Below are 13,274 nucleotides of genomic sequence, written 5' to 3'. Positions count from 1 at the left end.
ACATTTGGTGAAGAAAGTATTCCGAAGGAAGAGCTGGGACTGGATTTCAATCAAGAAGAAAATAAACCAGAATCTCAGTCATTTGGTGAAGAAAGTATTCTGAAGGAAGAGCTGGGACTGGATTTCAAACAACAAGTATCTCAGACATCTGCCAAAGAAAGAATTCCAAAAGAAGAACTGGGACTGGATATGAAAAACCAGGAAGGTAAATCAGTATCCCAGACATCTTCTGAACAAACCATACCATTGGAAGAACGATTGCATGAAGATAAATCAGTGACTCAAGCTGTTTTTCAACATAATCTGCCAAATAAAGAACCAACTCTGGATATAGGAAAAAAAGAGAAGCCATTCTATGGGGCAGCCACTATTGAGGCTTCTTATGAAGGAGAAATTAAGAAAAGGAAAGAAGTAGAAGCTTTAGCTAATGCTGAAGTACCATCTAGTAAAATGTCCCCCCATAATGAAAGGGGTTACTCAGAGTTACAATCACCACAAGAAAGCTCACCTCAAGATGCAGAAGAATTTCAAAGCCAAATCAGGCCTTCCACATTAGAGCAAGTGAGTCCAAGAGAATATTTTAATGACAAAAATGCTATTTGTGATGAAGGTGTTATGGATGCAGTACAAACCATGCAACAGAAATCTGATGCTGAGATAGAATCATTAGAAAAGGAAATTGAAAATTTAACTAGTCTACCAATTAGAATTTTGCACAAACCAAAAGATACTAATCGATATACTCCTGTTGATGAATCTTATTCATCTAGTTCTGAAGAAGAGGAATCTCCAACAAAACATAATTACTCAAAAGAAATCTCTTCAGATCAAAGGGAAAATTCAAAGGTAAGAATTTGTATAGCATAACAAATATGAACTATCATGCCTATAAGGAGATGAGCGAGAGAACTTCTTTATGTAATAATTTTAGATAAAAATCATGATAACAGTTTGTATAAATATAAATTGTAATGTATTTTAGTTCTAATTTTCAATTTAGAATAACATCATTAGGAATCTTGAAAAAATTTTACTTGAGAAAAGCTTATAAAAATATAGGATAGTTCATTCATTTAAAAACATCTTCCAACACAACAAATTTTCTATCACATAAACATGATCCTATACAAAGTAGTAGTATTCTCCACTCTATGACACTATGTATTAGAAATATCTGTTACATGTAAACATTCTAGATCACATAACTGCCCGAAATAACTCAGTCAAACTGATACAACCACTAACAGTACAACAGTACAATTACTTAAACACCAAAGTACTGAGTACTGTCATTTAGGTTTCTTTTATGAAGACTATTGATTCTCTAAACTAACATGTTGCATACCACCTTCAAGCAACCTCATTCAATTTACTCACCTCTTCTCACATCAACCTTATGATTTCTCATTTCTGAAACTCTGTATCACATTCTTAATTTTCAAAACTATAACCTTTGTAACTTCTTCACTATCTGTTTTACATGCAGCAAACATCCTGTAGAAACTCAACTTGAACATAAGTTGCATTGACCTAACCCTATCAGGGATGGGGTTTGAAAAGATCAAGAGTACTACTACTAGTCCAGTACAAAAATATTTGTGCTGCACCGATTCCTCTTAGCTTCTCATAATAGGGAATAAGTTTTTGATGAAATTTTTCTAAGTCCTTATAATTATTAAAAATTTGCATTTCATGAATCTTCCATAGTAGGATGGCTATATTACTATTAATTCTGTTTCGTGCTAGAATTTAAAACCTATATTAATATTATTAATATTATTAATTCTGTCAAGGTTAATTTTATCTTTGAGGTCTTCAACGTCTATAAAATAAGAACCAGTCGAGCACTGGGGTCAATGTAAACAAATTAACCCTCCCCAAAATTGCTGGTCTTGTGCCTAATTCTGAAACCAGCCCTCTACCAGTCGGGCAATGGGATTGATGGATGTTCCGCTTTAGAAATTTATAGAGGATTAGTGGCGGGGAAGTGCAACGACATTTTTTGGGAGACTCTGGGCACTCACAAGAACTGGCTTGTCTGTTCCAGAGGACTTCCAGATAATTTCCAGATGTCCTTGGCCTGGCAGTGCTTCTGGGGGGAGGGAGCGCTACCGGTTCGAGATAAACTCTACAGGCGTGGATGTGCTGTCAGATAGGCTTGTCCAAGGTGCGTGCAGAGTGATGAAATCATTTTGCACACCCTTGTTCAGTGTCCGGGCATTGCTGACTTGTGGGATTATGTCGAACAGCTGCTGTCATATGTTGGATAGATCCATCTGTTGACCGAGTCAGTAGTAATGATTGCCCCACTGCCCTCCTTCAATCGGGCAGTCAAAGCAGTTTTGATTTGCCTGGGGACTGTGGTGAAAGATGTTGTTTGGTGGACAAAGCTGAAAGGCATGAGGACAGATACATTCTTCTTTGGTAGAGCTCTCATTGACTTCTGCAAGTCTCACTTGAAAAGGAAATTGAGAGTGGAGAGGGAAGTGCTGTCCTCGAGTGAGTTTATTGAAAGGTGGGTGAAAGTTGTGAAAATGGCAAGAGTGGATGGTAGGAATTGGAGAGGGCACTTGCTCCTGGGTTTTCAGGGAAATCGCAGGCAGTTGGGTTCTTTGATTATCCCTAGAGGCCTTCCTGTATCAGGAGGGCCACATCTCTATATCATCCTTCCCCGCCACTTTTTAAAAAATTATTTAAAAATCTTTGTATGCTGTGCATATGGCTCTTCTTTTTCAGTGTATACCATGTATACTTTCTTTCTTACCATTTTTTTTATCATTTCATTATATGTAAACCCCCACGCTTTATGTCTGTCTTTATATTGTCCCACTCATCCTTTGCCCTTGTAGCAAATAAATGAAATCATTGTCATCATCATCATCATCATTATTATTATTATTATTATTATTATTATCATTATTATTATTTTTTATTTTATTTTTTTATAACGTGCTTTCACTTCACTACCGAGTGCAGCTCTGTGTGCCTTGGGTATGTGCTGTGGTTTGCTGTGATGCTCTTATGGTTACTGTATTGAAAGTGTTTTGCGTAGGATGTGTGCAGTGCCCAGTAGTGCAATTTTCTGTATGTTATATATATTTGTAAGTCCTGGTGTTTTTGTTATGTATTTGTCTGATTAAGATGACAAGCTGGTAGAATTTTTAGCATGCTAGACAAAATGCTTCATGGCATTTCATCCATCTTTATGTTCTCAGTACAAATTCCACTGAAGGCAACTTTGCTGTTCATCCTTTCAGGGTCGTTGAAATAAGGACCAGTTGAGCATCGGGATTGATGTACTTGACTTACCCTCTCCCTTCAAAATTTCAGATTTTGTGCCTATACTAGAAAGGGTTACTATTATTACTTCCACCTTAGTAAAGGCAGGAGTATTGTTTTCAGTCACATTTGTTTGTTTGTTTTTTTTGTCCATGGACAAGATATCTCAAGAACTGCTGGATGGATTCAGATGAAGCTTTCAGGGATGTTTGGCCTCATGACTGGCATGAACTTATTAGATTTTGGGATCAATCTGGTGGTACTGGACAAGGATTCTGGATTATTTTTCCAGTTTTTTTACTTAATTTTTGAGAGCAGTTGGGTTCATTTTTAGCACTTCCATTTGTGAGAGCAGTCGAGTTTATTACATATATTCTCATTTTAAAAATCATCTCCAGCTAATTGTTGAGAGGATGTTGGTGTTGCCCTGGTGGAGGTTTGCTCTCTGAGTGCTCTTGTTATTATTGTTATTCCTCTTCTTCTTATTATTATAAGGCAGCAAGCTGGCAGAATCATTAGCATGCTGGAGAGAATGTTTAGCAGCATTTTGTTCATTTTGCCATTCATGCTTTTGGGGGGGTCGATGAAATAAGTGTAGATGGATCAAATACCACTAAACATTTTGTTTGGTGTGCTAGCAGTTCTACCAGCTCACTGCCTTAATAACAATAATAATAATAATAATAGTTTCAAATTTTGTCACAAAGGCAGCAATTTTGGGGGAGGGGATGAGTCTATTACATTGACCCCAGTGTTCAACTGGTACTTATTTTATTAACCCTGAAAGGATGAAAGGTAAAATTAAACCCGGAGGAATTTGAGCTCAGAACGTGGTGACTGGGAAATACTGCTAGGCATTTCGTCTGGTATGCTAAGGATTCTGCCAGTTCACTGCCATAATAATAATAATAATAATAATAATAATAATAACCCTTTCTATTAAAGGCACAAGGCCTGAAATTTGGGGATAGGGGACTAGTTGATTACATCAGTCCTAGTATTTCACTGGTACTTAATTTATTGACCTTGAAAGGATGAAAGGCAAAGTCAAACTCAGCAGAATTTGAACTCAGAACATGAAGATGGACAAAATGCTGCTAAGCATTTTGCCTGGTGTGCTATTGATTTTGGAAGCTAACCACCTTAATAATAATAATAATAATAATAGTTATGCAATAACAGGCAGTGGTTCTGATGGCTTGTGATCTTGGAAGTGTTAATATGTACATGTTTTGTCATGGTGTAAAAGAGGAACTACAGCAAGTATTCTGCCCAATACCACAGATTTACTTGTCACTTGACCATAACCAGTTGAGCATGCCCTTAAGTGGCTGGCGATATGTACCTCTCTGATCATGAGTAGGTGTAGTATGTTGAGAGAGATTCTTTGGGGGTTTGAATAATTCACCCCTGGAGATGTGTGTTTCAATCATCATCCTTGACCTTTATTCAGGGTCCTTTTGAGTGGAATGGGCAACTTGACCTGAAGAAAATTTTCACTAGGCGCCCCATTTGCAAAGTCATGCACTGTTTATCTTGATAGGAGGTCACCATGCCACACACATATAGTTATAGTGTACGTGCCTGCTGTATCGTTATCAGACGGGTAGTCATGATGGGTATATTGGTCTTCGTATATTTGTACCCTAACATCACTTCGATGGTGTGTGCTTTTCTCTCATTCAATAGTATTAATAATAATAATATAGAAATTAGCAAAATGTGGAACCTGAAGACTAAAACAATACCTATTGTCATAGGTGCCCTGGGAATGACAGCGAAACGGGCTGATTACTACCTAGCTCAGATACCAGGAAACCCCAAAATGGCTGAAGTTCAAAAGATAGTGCTCATGGGAACTGCCCATATCCTACGTAAAATACTGTCTATGTGATCTCAAATTTTAAAGCAAACACATAATTTTCTTATGGTTTCTTAAACATTCTCTAGAACAACACTATGTACAAATCCAAATATATGGTACCCTAGGCATAACACCTACATGAACTTCTAACATGTTGTCTCTTGAGGTCTCTGGGTGAGACTTGGATCCAACTTGTACAAATGCAAAGCAAAAGTCAAACATAAAATAATAATAATAATAATAATAATAATAATAATAATTATTATTATTATTATTATTATTATTATTATTATTATAAAGTACCAAGACCTAGCCATTGAGTTACAGAGACTATGGAAAGTGCAAGTAAAATGTACCCCTGTAGTCAAAGGTGCATTATAAACTATCCATAAAAATTTGAGCAGATTGATAGAGAAAATAGGTATAAAACCTAGTTTAGTGTACCTCCAGAAAACAGTGTCATTAAGGACACCTGGGATACTTAGGAAGGTTCTTGGCATCTAAAGTTACTTGTTGTAGCCTGATGTTATGAATTTTTCTTTTCCAACAGTTTAATCTGTTGTGCATATGTAAAATGATAACAATATTTTACACATGACAATGATAGATAGGTATGATATAATCATACATATATATAGACACAATAACAATTTACTGAAGTAGCCTAGTTTTACACACAGATGCACACACCCAAATAGACAAGTTGATAAGCAAAAATGTTAAGAAAACTACATTTAATGGAAACATAAAAAGATATAATCACAATGTTTGTGTATGTGTGTGTGTGTATACACACACACACACACACACACACATTATATATATATATATAACACATAACATATAAAATATTTTAATCTCAAATTCTGAATAAGGTTTATGAATACTACTCACAGCAGAAAGATAGTGACGTGTGTGTGTGTGTGTGTATGTGTGTGCTGGTACACATACATAGAAATATGTAAACACATATATGCATCCATAAATATATATCTATATGTATAGGTATGGTGATGCAAACAAGATAGGACTGAAAATATGAGTGAAAGCTTATTTTTGTTAATATTTAGCAGAACCAACAGAGTAAATATTGATAATAATAATAATAATAATAATAATATATATATATATACACACACGCACACACACACACACACACATACACACACACATACACACACATACATACAAACGCATTATCTATCTATCTGTATGTATGTCTGAATTTATTGGATACGCTTGATGCTCCACAAATCATATAGGTTTCAGCTCTAATGTTACACATGTTAAACTCATACCGTCACTTATAGAGACACTGGTTGTCTGTATCCAAGGGTTGGCTATGACGTAATACAAGCAGCACAGCAATAATAAGAGAAAAGTTCATGGTTATAACTTAGTGCTCCTTTATTATGGTCGTTACTTATGTTTTAGTGTTAGGCAGCACATGACATTCCACTATAGATGCAACCACTAGATACAGCTTATAGGGCCAGCATGGAGCAAATGCATTGTCAGACAGGCAGAAAAGTAATACAAGTTTGAGGCAAGCAGCAACCAAATTTAACCCTTTAGCATTCAAATTGCTCTGTGGAATTTAATACTTATTAATTCGCATTGTTTTGAATTAACCTCTTAGCATTCAGATTATTCTGTTCATTAAAATGCTTTATTATTCAGTTATTTTGTATTAATCATGCATCATCTTATAGCTGTGACATTTAGATGAAGTGATTGTTTATTTTTAGATTGACATTGTAGGGTAGGTGTGAGAGACCAAATCTGACTGGTTTAAACATAAAACAGGGAGAATATTTTAGCCTCATATGGCCAGTTTAAATGCTAAAGGATTAATCATGCATTATCTTGTGACTTTGAGATTTAAATGATGTGATTGTATATTTTTAGAATGACATTGTAGGGTAGGTGTAAGAGGCCAGATTTTGACTGCTTGAACATAAAGCAGATAGCATATTTGAGCTGGATATGGCTAGTTTAAATGCTAAAGGGCTAAACACATTGGAGGCACATACCAGAGAAGGGGGAATGGAGGAGATAAGTAGATAAACCAATTGATATAACAACAGAGTGGACTGGTGTTTGTAAGGGTAGGGGTTAGCGACTAAGGTCGCCTTTACTTGACCATATGAAGATGGGGGAGAAATAGCAGCCAGCAAGGTAATTAGGTACAATAAACCTCTACGAGTCAATGGTGATGTCACAGTCTATCCTGACACATCTGGCCCGTCATATGTAAGTGTGCATGTTCATGCACATGTAAACAAACTCACATGTGTATATACACACACATATGCACGCACATAATGTATGTGTATGGTGTATATCTGTGGATAGATGTGTCTGTGTGTATGTGTCTGTATATGTGTGTGTAGGTATGTTGGTACAAACAAGAAAAATAGAACTCAAAACATGAGTATATGTATACTTTTATTAATATTTAGCAGAAGTAATAGAGTGACCCAAGATCTGAGATTTTCATGCACTGGCACTTATCAAACTAGTCACAGATCAAAGGCCTGTGAGTTTGATAAGTGCAAATGCACGAAACTCTCTGACTTTGAGTCACTCTGTTACTTATGCTAAGTATCAGTAAAAGAATATATATATATATATATATATATATATATATATATTTCAAAAATTTAATGAAAACACAACAAACGGAAATATTACAAAAAACAACAAATAGAAAATTTGTAGCTTCTTTCTCATTAGTCAATGTCCAAAAGATCATTACAATTTTGTGAGGGGATGAGTTCATGAAATTGTTAAAAGAAAGTGGTGGAAGGAATGTGTGTGTGTGTGTGTGTGAGTATGTCTGTATGTACATATATATATATATATATATATATATATATATATATATATATGTTGTTGTACTTGCGGATGGTCTACACACACATGTGTGTGTGCAGACGTGCATACCCATGCCTACATCAGTATACACATGCACATAAAACTATATGAGCACATCTGCACACTCACATACAAAACTATAGATTTGCACATGCTGCCCCTTCCTACTCCGCCCTTCCCCCAACAACTTGACCAACTTCTAGTTTGTTTCCTGTCTTCCACGTGGTCAATTTCCTGTTCACCATGCAGTATTTTCCAACTAAATGTTACCCATATACCAACATCAAACCATGACACCACGTGACCTTCCTCAACCAATCACAGCCCACCTTACAGTAATAACAATCAACTTCTGTCATTCAAATTCAAAATGCCTGATGACTGGCTTTGTGTTTGAAACTCAAGAGTACCAACAAATTTGAATCAAACTGCTTTGATCCATACACACATCATCATCATCACCATCATCATCGTTTAACGTCTGCTTTCCATGCTAGCATGGGTTGGACGATTTGACTGAGGACTGGCAAGCCAGAAGGCTGCACCAGGCTCCAATCTGATCTGGCAGAGTTTCTACAGCTGGATGCCCTTCCTAATGCCAGCATACATGTATATATATATATATATATATATATATATATACATCATCAATATATCATGTATCCGATAAAGAAGCACACTCTAAAACATAGAGCAGTATTGTATTAAAAGTAATTGGGTCTTTGAGTGGACATAAACCCAATTACTTTTAATATATATAAATATGTATACAGTTACACATACCCAAGAGCAGAATAAAACAAGAGATTTTGTTGATATTTTTACTACATCATAGATGACATAATTTTTACATATGTTTCACTAGCAAATACTAGTATCTTGTGCAGTAATCATCACCTAGATGATTGCATAATCACACTGAAATGTCAGAACTTTGGAAGTAAATAGTATTTTAACTCACTGTTGTTTACTAACCCCAGTTGGTTGCCAGTGCTAGATAAGAACTGTATGTACATTTAGGAGAGCATTCTATATACAGATAGATAGAAAGAAAGAAGGAAGAGAAAGTTTGTAGTGAGAGGGTGTCTTAGGAAATGAAGAAATCCAGCAACGAAGTTGTTGATTAAAGAATATTCCAAGTTAACAATGATAAATGGTTCAGTTGCAGAGAAAAACAGGTTGAAATTTGGTTAGTGAGAAGTTACTGTATATATCTACACACACTTATACATGCACACATTCACATGTATTCATATATGTATATAACTTTTGTTTACTTACATCCACTGACATACATATGTATCCATGCATCTAAGCATACAAACTTACACATACAAAATGTAGTAAATGTTCAAATACATACTCACCTGTAATATAAGGACAATTCATCTCTATCTTTTCATACAAGCCAATCATATATGCATGCACCTGACTTGAAGAGGGAGAGAGAGAGAGAGAGGGGGGAGAAAGAGAGAGAGAGAGAGGGAGGGGAGAAAGAGAGAGAGAGAGAGAGAGTGTGTGTGTGTGTGTGTGTGTGTGTGTGTGTAACAATACAAAATACAAAAGACTTAATGATTTGGTCAGTTTGTATTAATGTTTTTCTACATTCTGAATGTTACCCATTTTAGGGCTATACATATTGGTTTCAAATTTTGGGACAAAGCCAGCAATTTCAGAGGGGTGACTTATTTTTTTACACCAAAAAGATGAAAGGCAAAGTTGACCTTGCTCTAATTTGAATTCAGAATGTAAATTTAGGGTTATACATATTGATAAATATTAACTCAAGTGTTTATGATATTTTTAGTGTGTATCTTATTTTAATAAAACTTATTTGCAGATGTTAGAATATTTTATAATATTTGTGAGATTTGGTGTTGTAGAGTAAGAGAATTTAACTGTGTACCTATTCAAAATGCAGTGATATCTTTAGTTTGGAAGAAAGTTCCTGCTTAATGTATAAATGAAAACTTCAGATATATTAGTCCTAATAATTTTTCACTTATTGTGAGTTAAATCAAGTTACATTCCTTTGTCTCATTTTAACATTTTTGATTTTTCATGGGTTGTAGTAATTTTCATGCAAATTATACCATAATTACTGCTTGTGCGTTTTCTTGAAGATGTGTTGCTTGAGTATTCAGGTTTAGATATATCAGAATAGATTATGATATTTTTTATCTTACCTTTTAAGTCAGATTTTATATTAGTATTAAGTTTGTTGTGGCCATTTGATTCAATCTTATTATTAGAATTGTGCATATAATTTATTTTGTTAGTTTTTAACTCTATCTTTAGCTGTATATTCACTCTTAAGATTTTTAGATATGGTAAGTTCATTTGTTACTTTTATTAAAACTTCACAATTATCTGCAAATTTATCAGTTTACTTTCTGAGCATATCTGGGCTTTACTATCTTTATGCCTGACATCTTCCTAGTTACATTATCATTGCATTGATTATTTGGTATATTTTTATGTTTGGATGATTGAGTTATATATATATTTACGTACATATATTTATATCATAGGCATCGGAACAGCAGGTGCAAGTGCACCCCTAGAATTTTTGGTGGGCAATGAAAATGCTTTAAATATCCACCTGAAAATCTGGATTAACATCCCCTAAGAAAATTTCATTCCTACACTTTAGCATATATATATATATATATATATATATGGTAACATAATAGGATACAGTACTGACATATAAAGCCTTTAATATACTTGGTAGCATATTATGGTCACATAACAAAATATTGTGTCCCTACAAGTAATCATTTATATATTATATTATATAATATATATTCTTTTATTCTTTTACTTGTTTCAGTCATTTGACTGTGGCCATGCTGGAGCACTGCCTTTAGTCAAACAAATTGACCCCCAGGAATTATTCTTTGTAAGCCTAGTACTTATTCTATCAATCTTTTTTGCTAAGCTGGTAAGTTACAGGGACGTAAACACACCAACGTCAGTTGTCAAGCGATAGGGGGAGGGAGACACACTCACAAATATATACATATTTATATATATATATATATATATATATAGGCTTCTTTGGGTTTCCATCTACAAAATCCACTCACAAGGCTTTGGTCACACTGAGGCTATAGTAGAAGACACTTACCCAAGGTGCCATGCAGTGGACTGAGCCTGGAACCATGTACTTGTGAAGCAAGCTTCTTACCTCACAGCCACACTGCACCTATATATACACACACACACACATATATACACACACACACACACACACACACACACACACATAGGGTATGTAAGATATTTGTGGACAGATTTAGTTTTATAAAACAATATATATATAGTAACAGATAATAATTTCATTTATCAAAAAATGTTATGAGGATAAAAATAAACTTTCATTCCTATAATGTTATTCAATAAAGTCACCTTCAGCTTCAACAACTGCTTATATATGAGGTTTAAATCATTTACATGCTCGAATCAAGTGGTTCTGGTTCATTTTGGACATTACTCTGACTATGGCAGCTTTCAAAGGATCTTTGGTGTTATGGCCATGTTCATTGACCTCTCAACAATGCTCTACATGTAATAATCCAATGGATTGAGATCTGAGGAATTAGGAGGCCAAATGTATGAAGTTACGTGATCATGAAAATTTTCAACCATCCGTTTATGTGTTACTAGAGCCATGTGTGATAGTGCAGTGTCTTACTAAAACACATATGGCCTTCCATTGCATACACTGTCTATCCAGGGATTAACAATTATTTCTTCCAGGACCTCAATGTAGGTGGAAGAGTTTACTAAGGCCTTGTGGAAAGAAGTAAGGGGGCATCACATGTCCTTCATTGCTGATAACTCCTAAAACCATGACAGTTGCAGGAAATGTTGTATGCATAACGCTTGGAACCTCAGAAGGGTCTGCACATAACCATCTGTCATTACTTCTGCTAACTTTTTGGTCTTGGTCGAAGTTTTTCTCATTTGAGAAACACCAAATCAACTCTTCTGCTGGATTTTTCAGCTTGTTTAAGAGCCTTGTAGATCTGATGTAGTGATTTTCTTTTGCTTTTTCTGACAAATTGACATTTCCTCATCAGATAAGACTTATATCTGATGTCTTCAGGGACAAACATTTCTGACTGTTCCTTCTGACACATGGAGATCTTTTGCAGTTGACCTCATGGACTTTATGGGATTGTAATCAATGGTCTGTTGAACTTGCTGGATAAATTCAGGTGTTTTGATGATTTCAAAGTGTTTAGAATGCTTTTTATGCTTTGATACTAGTGATCCATTTCTATCTTCAGACTCTAGCTCCGTACAAACTTTGTAGATGAAAGATCTAGCAACTTTTAAAAATCGAGCTATTTCTAGATCGCTATACCCAGCCTTTATAACCACAATAACAGCATGCCTCTTCATTTCTTGAGTAAGCTGAGGGTCTGCCATTATTATTTTCTAAAACAAAGATTATACATAGTTAACAAAAGAAGCAGCAATGACCCGAAAAAAGTATGTCCTCAAATACCTTACACTTCCTATATACACCCCCACCCCCACACACATAATATTCTATAATTATATACGTAATTATAATAAGGGGTCAGCTAAATGCCTCACCAATGTACTGAATTAGAAATAGATGCTAATGTCTTTTCTACTACTATAATTTACATATAAGGTTTTTTTAAGTACTGACTACTTGGTAAAATTATTTCCAATTTTACCCTATATTATTATCAAACTTAAACTTCACTCCATGATTGAAACTTCATTTTTCTGCGGGATAAGTCGTAGCACACATGTCCGTATAAAAGAAACATATGAATTACACTCGGCTGTGTATATTTTTGCGAGTGCGGTTAAATATTAGTCATGTGATGTCACTTGATCGCATGCATATTCAATTTTAACACTCATAAATTTATTTTTGGAATATTACACTGAAGAGAACAATAGGTAATTATGTTTTACTTTAAGTTCGAAACGCATCTGTAATTGACCGCAGTTTTGTTGATTCATCATTTTTCTTTTGCCTACATCGAAAGTGTGTTATTGTCTTGGAGGTTTTATGATAGTAGAAAAGACATTAGTGTCTATTTCTAATTCAGTACATTGGCGAGGCATTTAGCGGACCCCTTACTATAATTATGTATATAATTATAGAATATTTTGTATAATTTACCTTAAAGGTTTTTTTTATGTACTGACTACTTGGTAAAATTATTTATAATTTTGCCCTATATATATATATATATATATATAT

The 13,274-nt window shown here is 34.8% G+C and overlaps 1 protein-coding gene across 3 annotated transcripts in view; it reads left to right on the top strand.

Moving 5' to 3' along the window:
- Positions 1-13,274, top strand: part of LOC106881612 (ras-related protein Rab-32B) — a 113,817-nt gene that overhangs the window by 43,611 nt on the left and 56,932 nt on the right. Inside the window, exon 1 of one of the 3 annotated variants that reach the window (XM_052971212.1) lies at positions 7-846. The exons of the other annotated variants lie outside the window; for them this stretch is intronic. Within the exon in view, the coding sequence (XP_052827172.1) occupies positions 190-846 (657 nt within the window). The 5' untranslated portion in view covers positions 7-189. Of the gene's footprint in view, positions 1-6; positions 847-13,274 lie in introns of those variants that run through there. 3 annotated transcript variants of the gene reach the window in all.

This window comes from Octopus bimaculoides, chromosome 10 (assembly GCF_001194135.2).
Source record: "Octopus bimaculoides isolate UCB-OBI-ISO-001 chromosome 10, ASM119413v2, whole genome shotgun sequence".
Classification (NCBI taxonomy): Eukaryota; Metazoa; Mollusca; class Cephalopoda; order Octopoda; family Octopodidae; genus Octopus; species Octopus bimaculoides.
The sequence above is the reverse complement of the archived record's forward strand: the minus strand, read 5'-3'. Positions and strand labels throughout refer to the sequence as shown.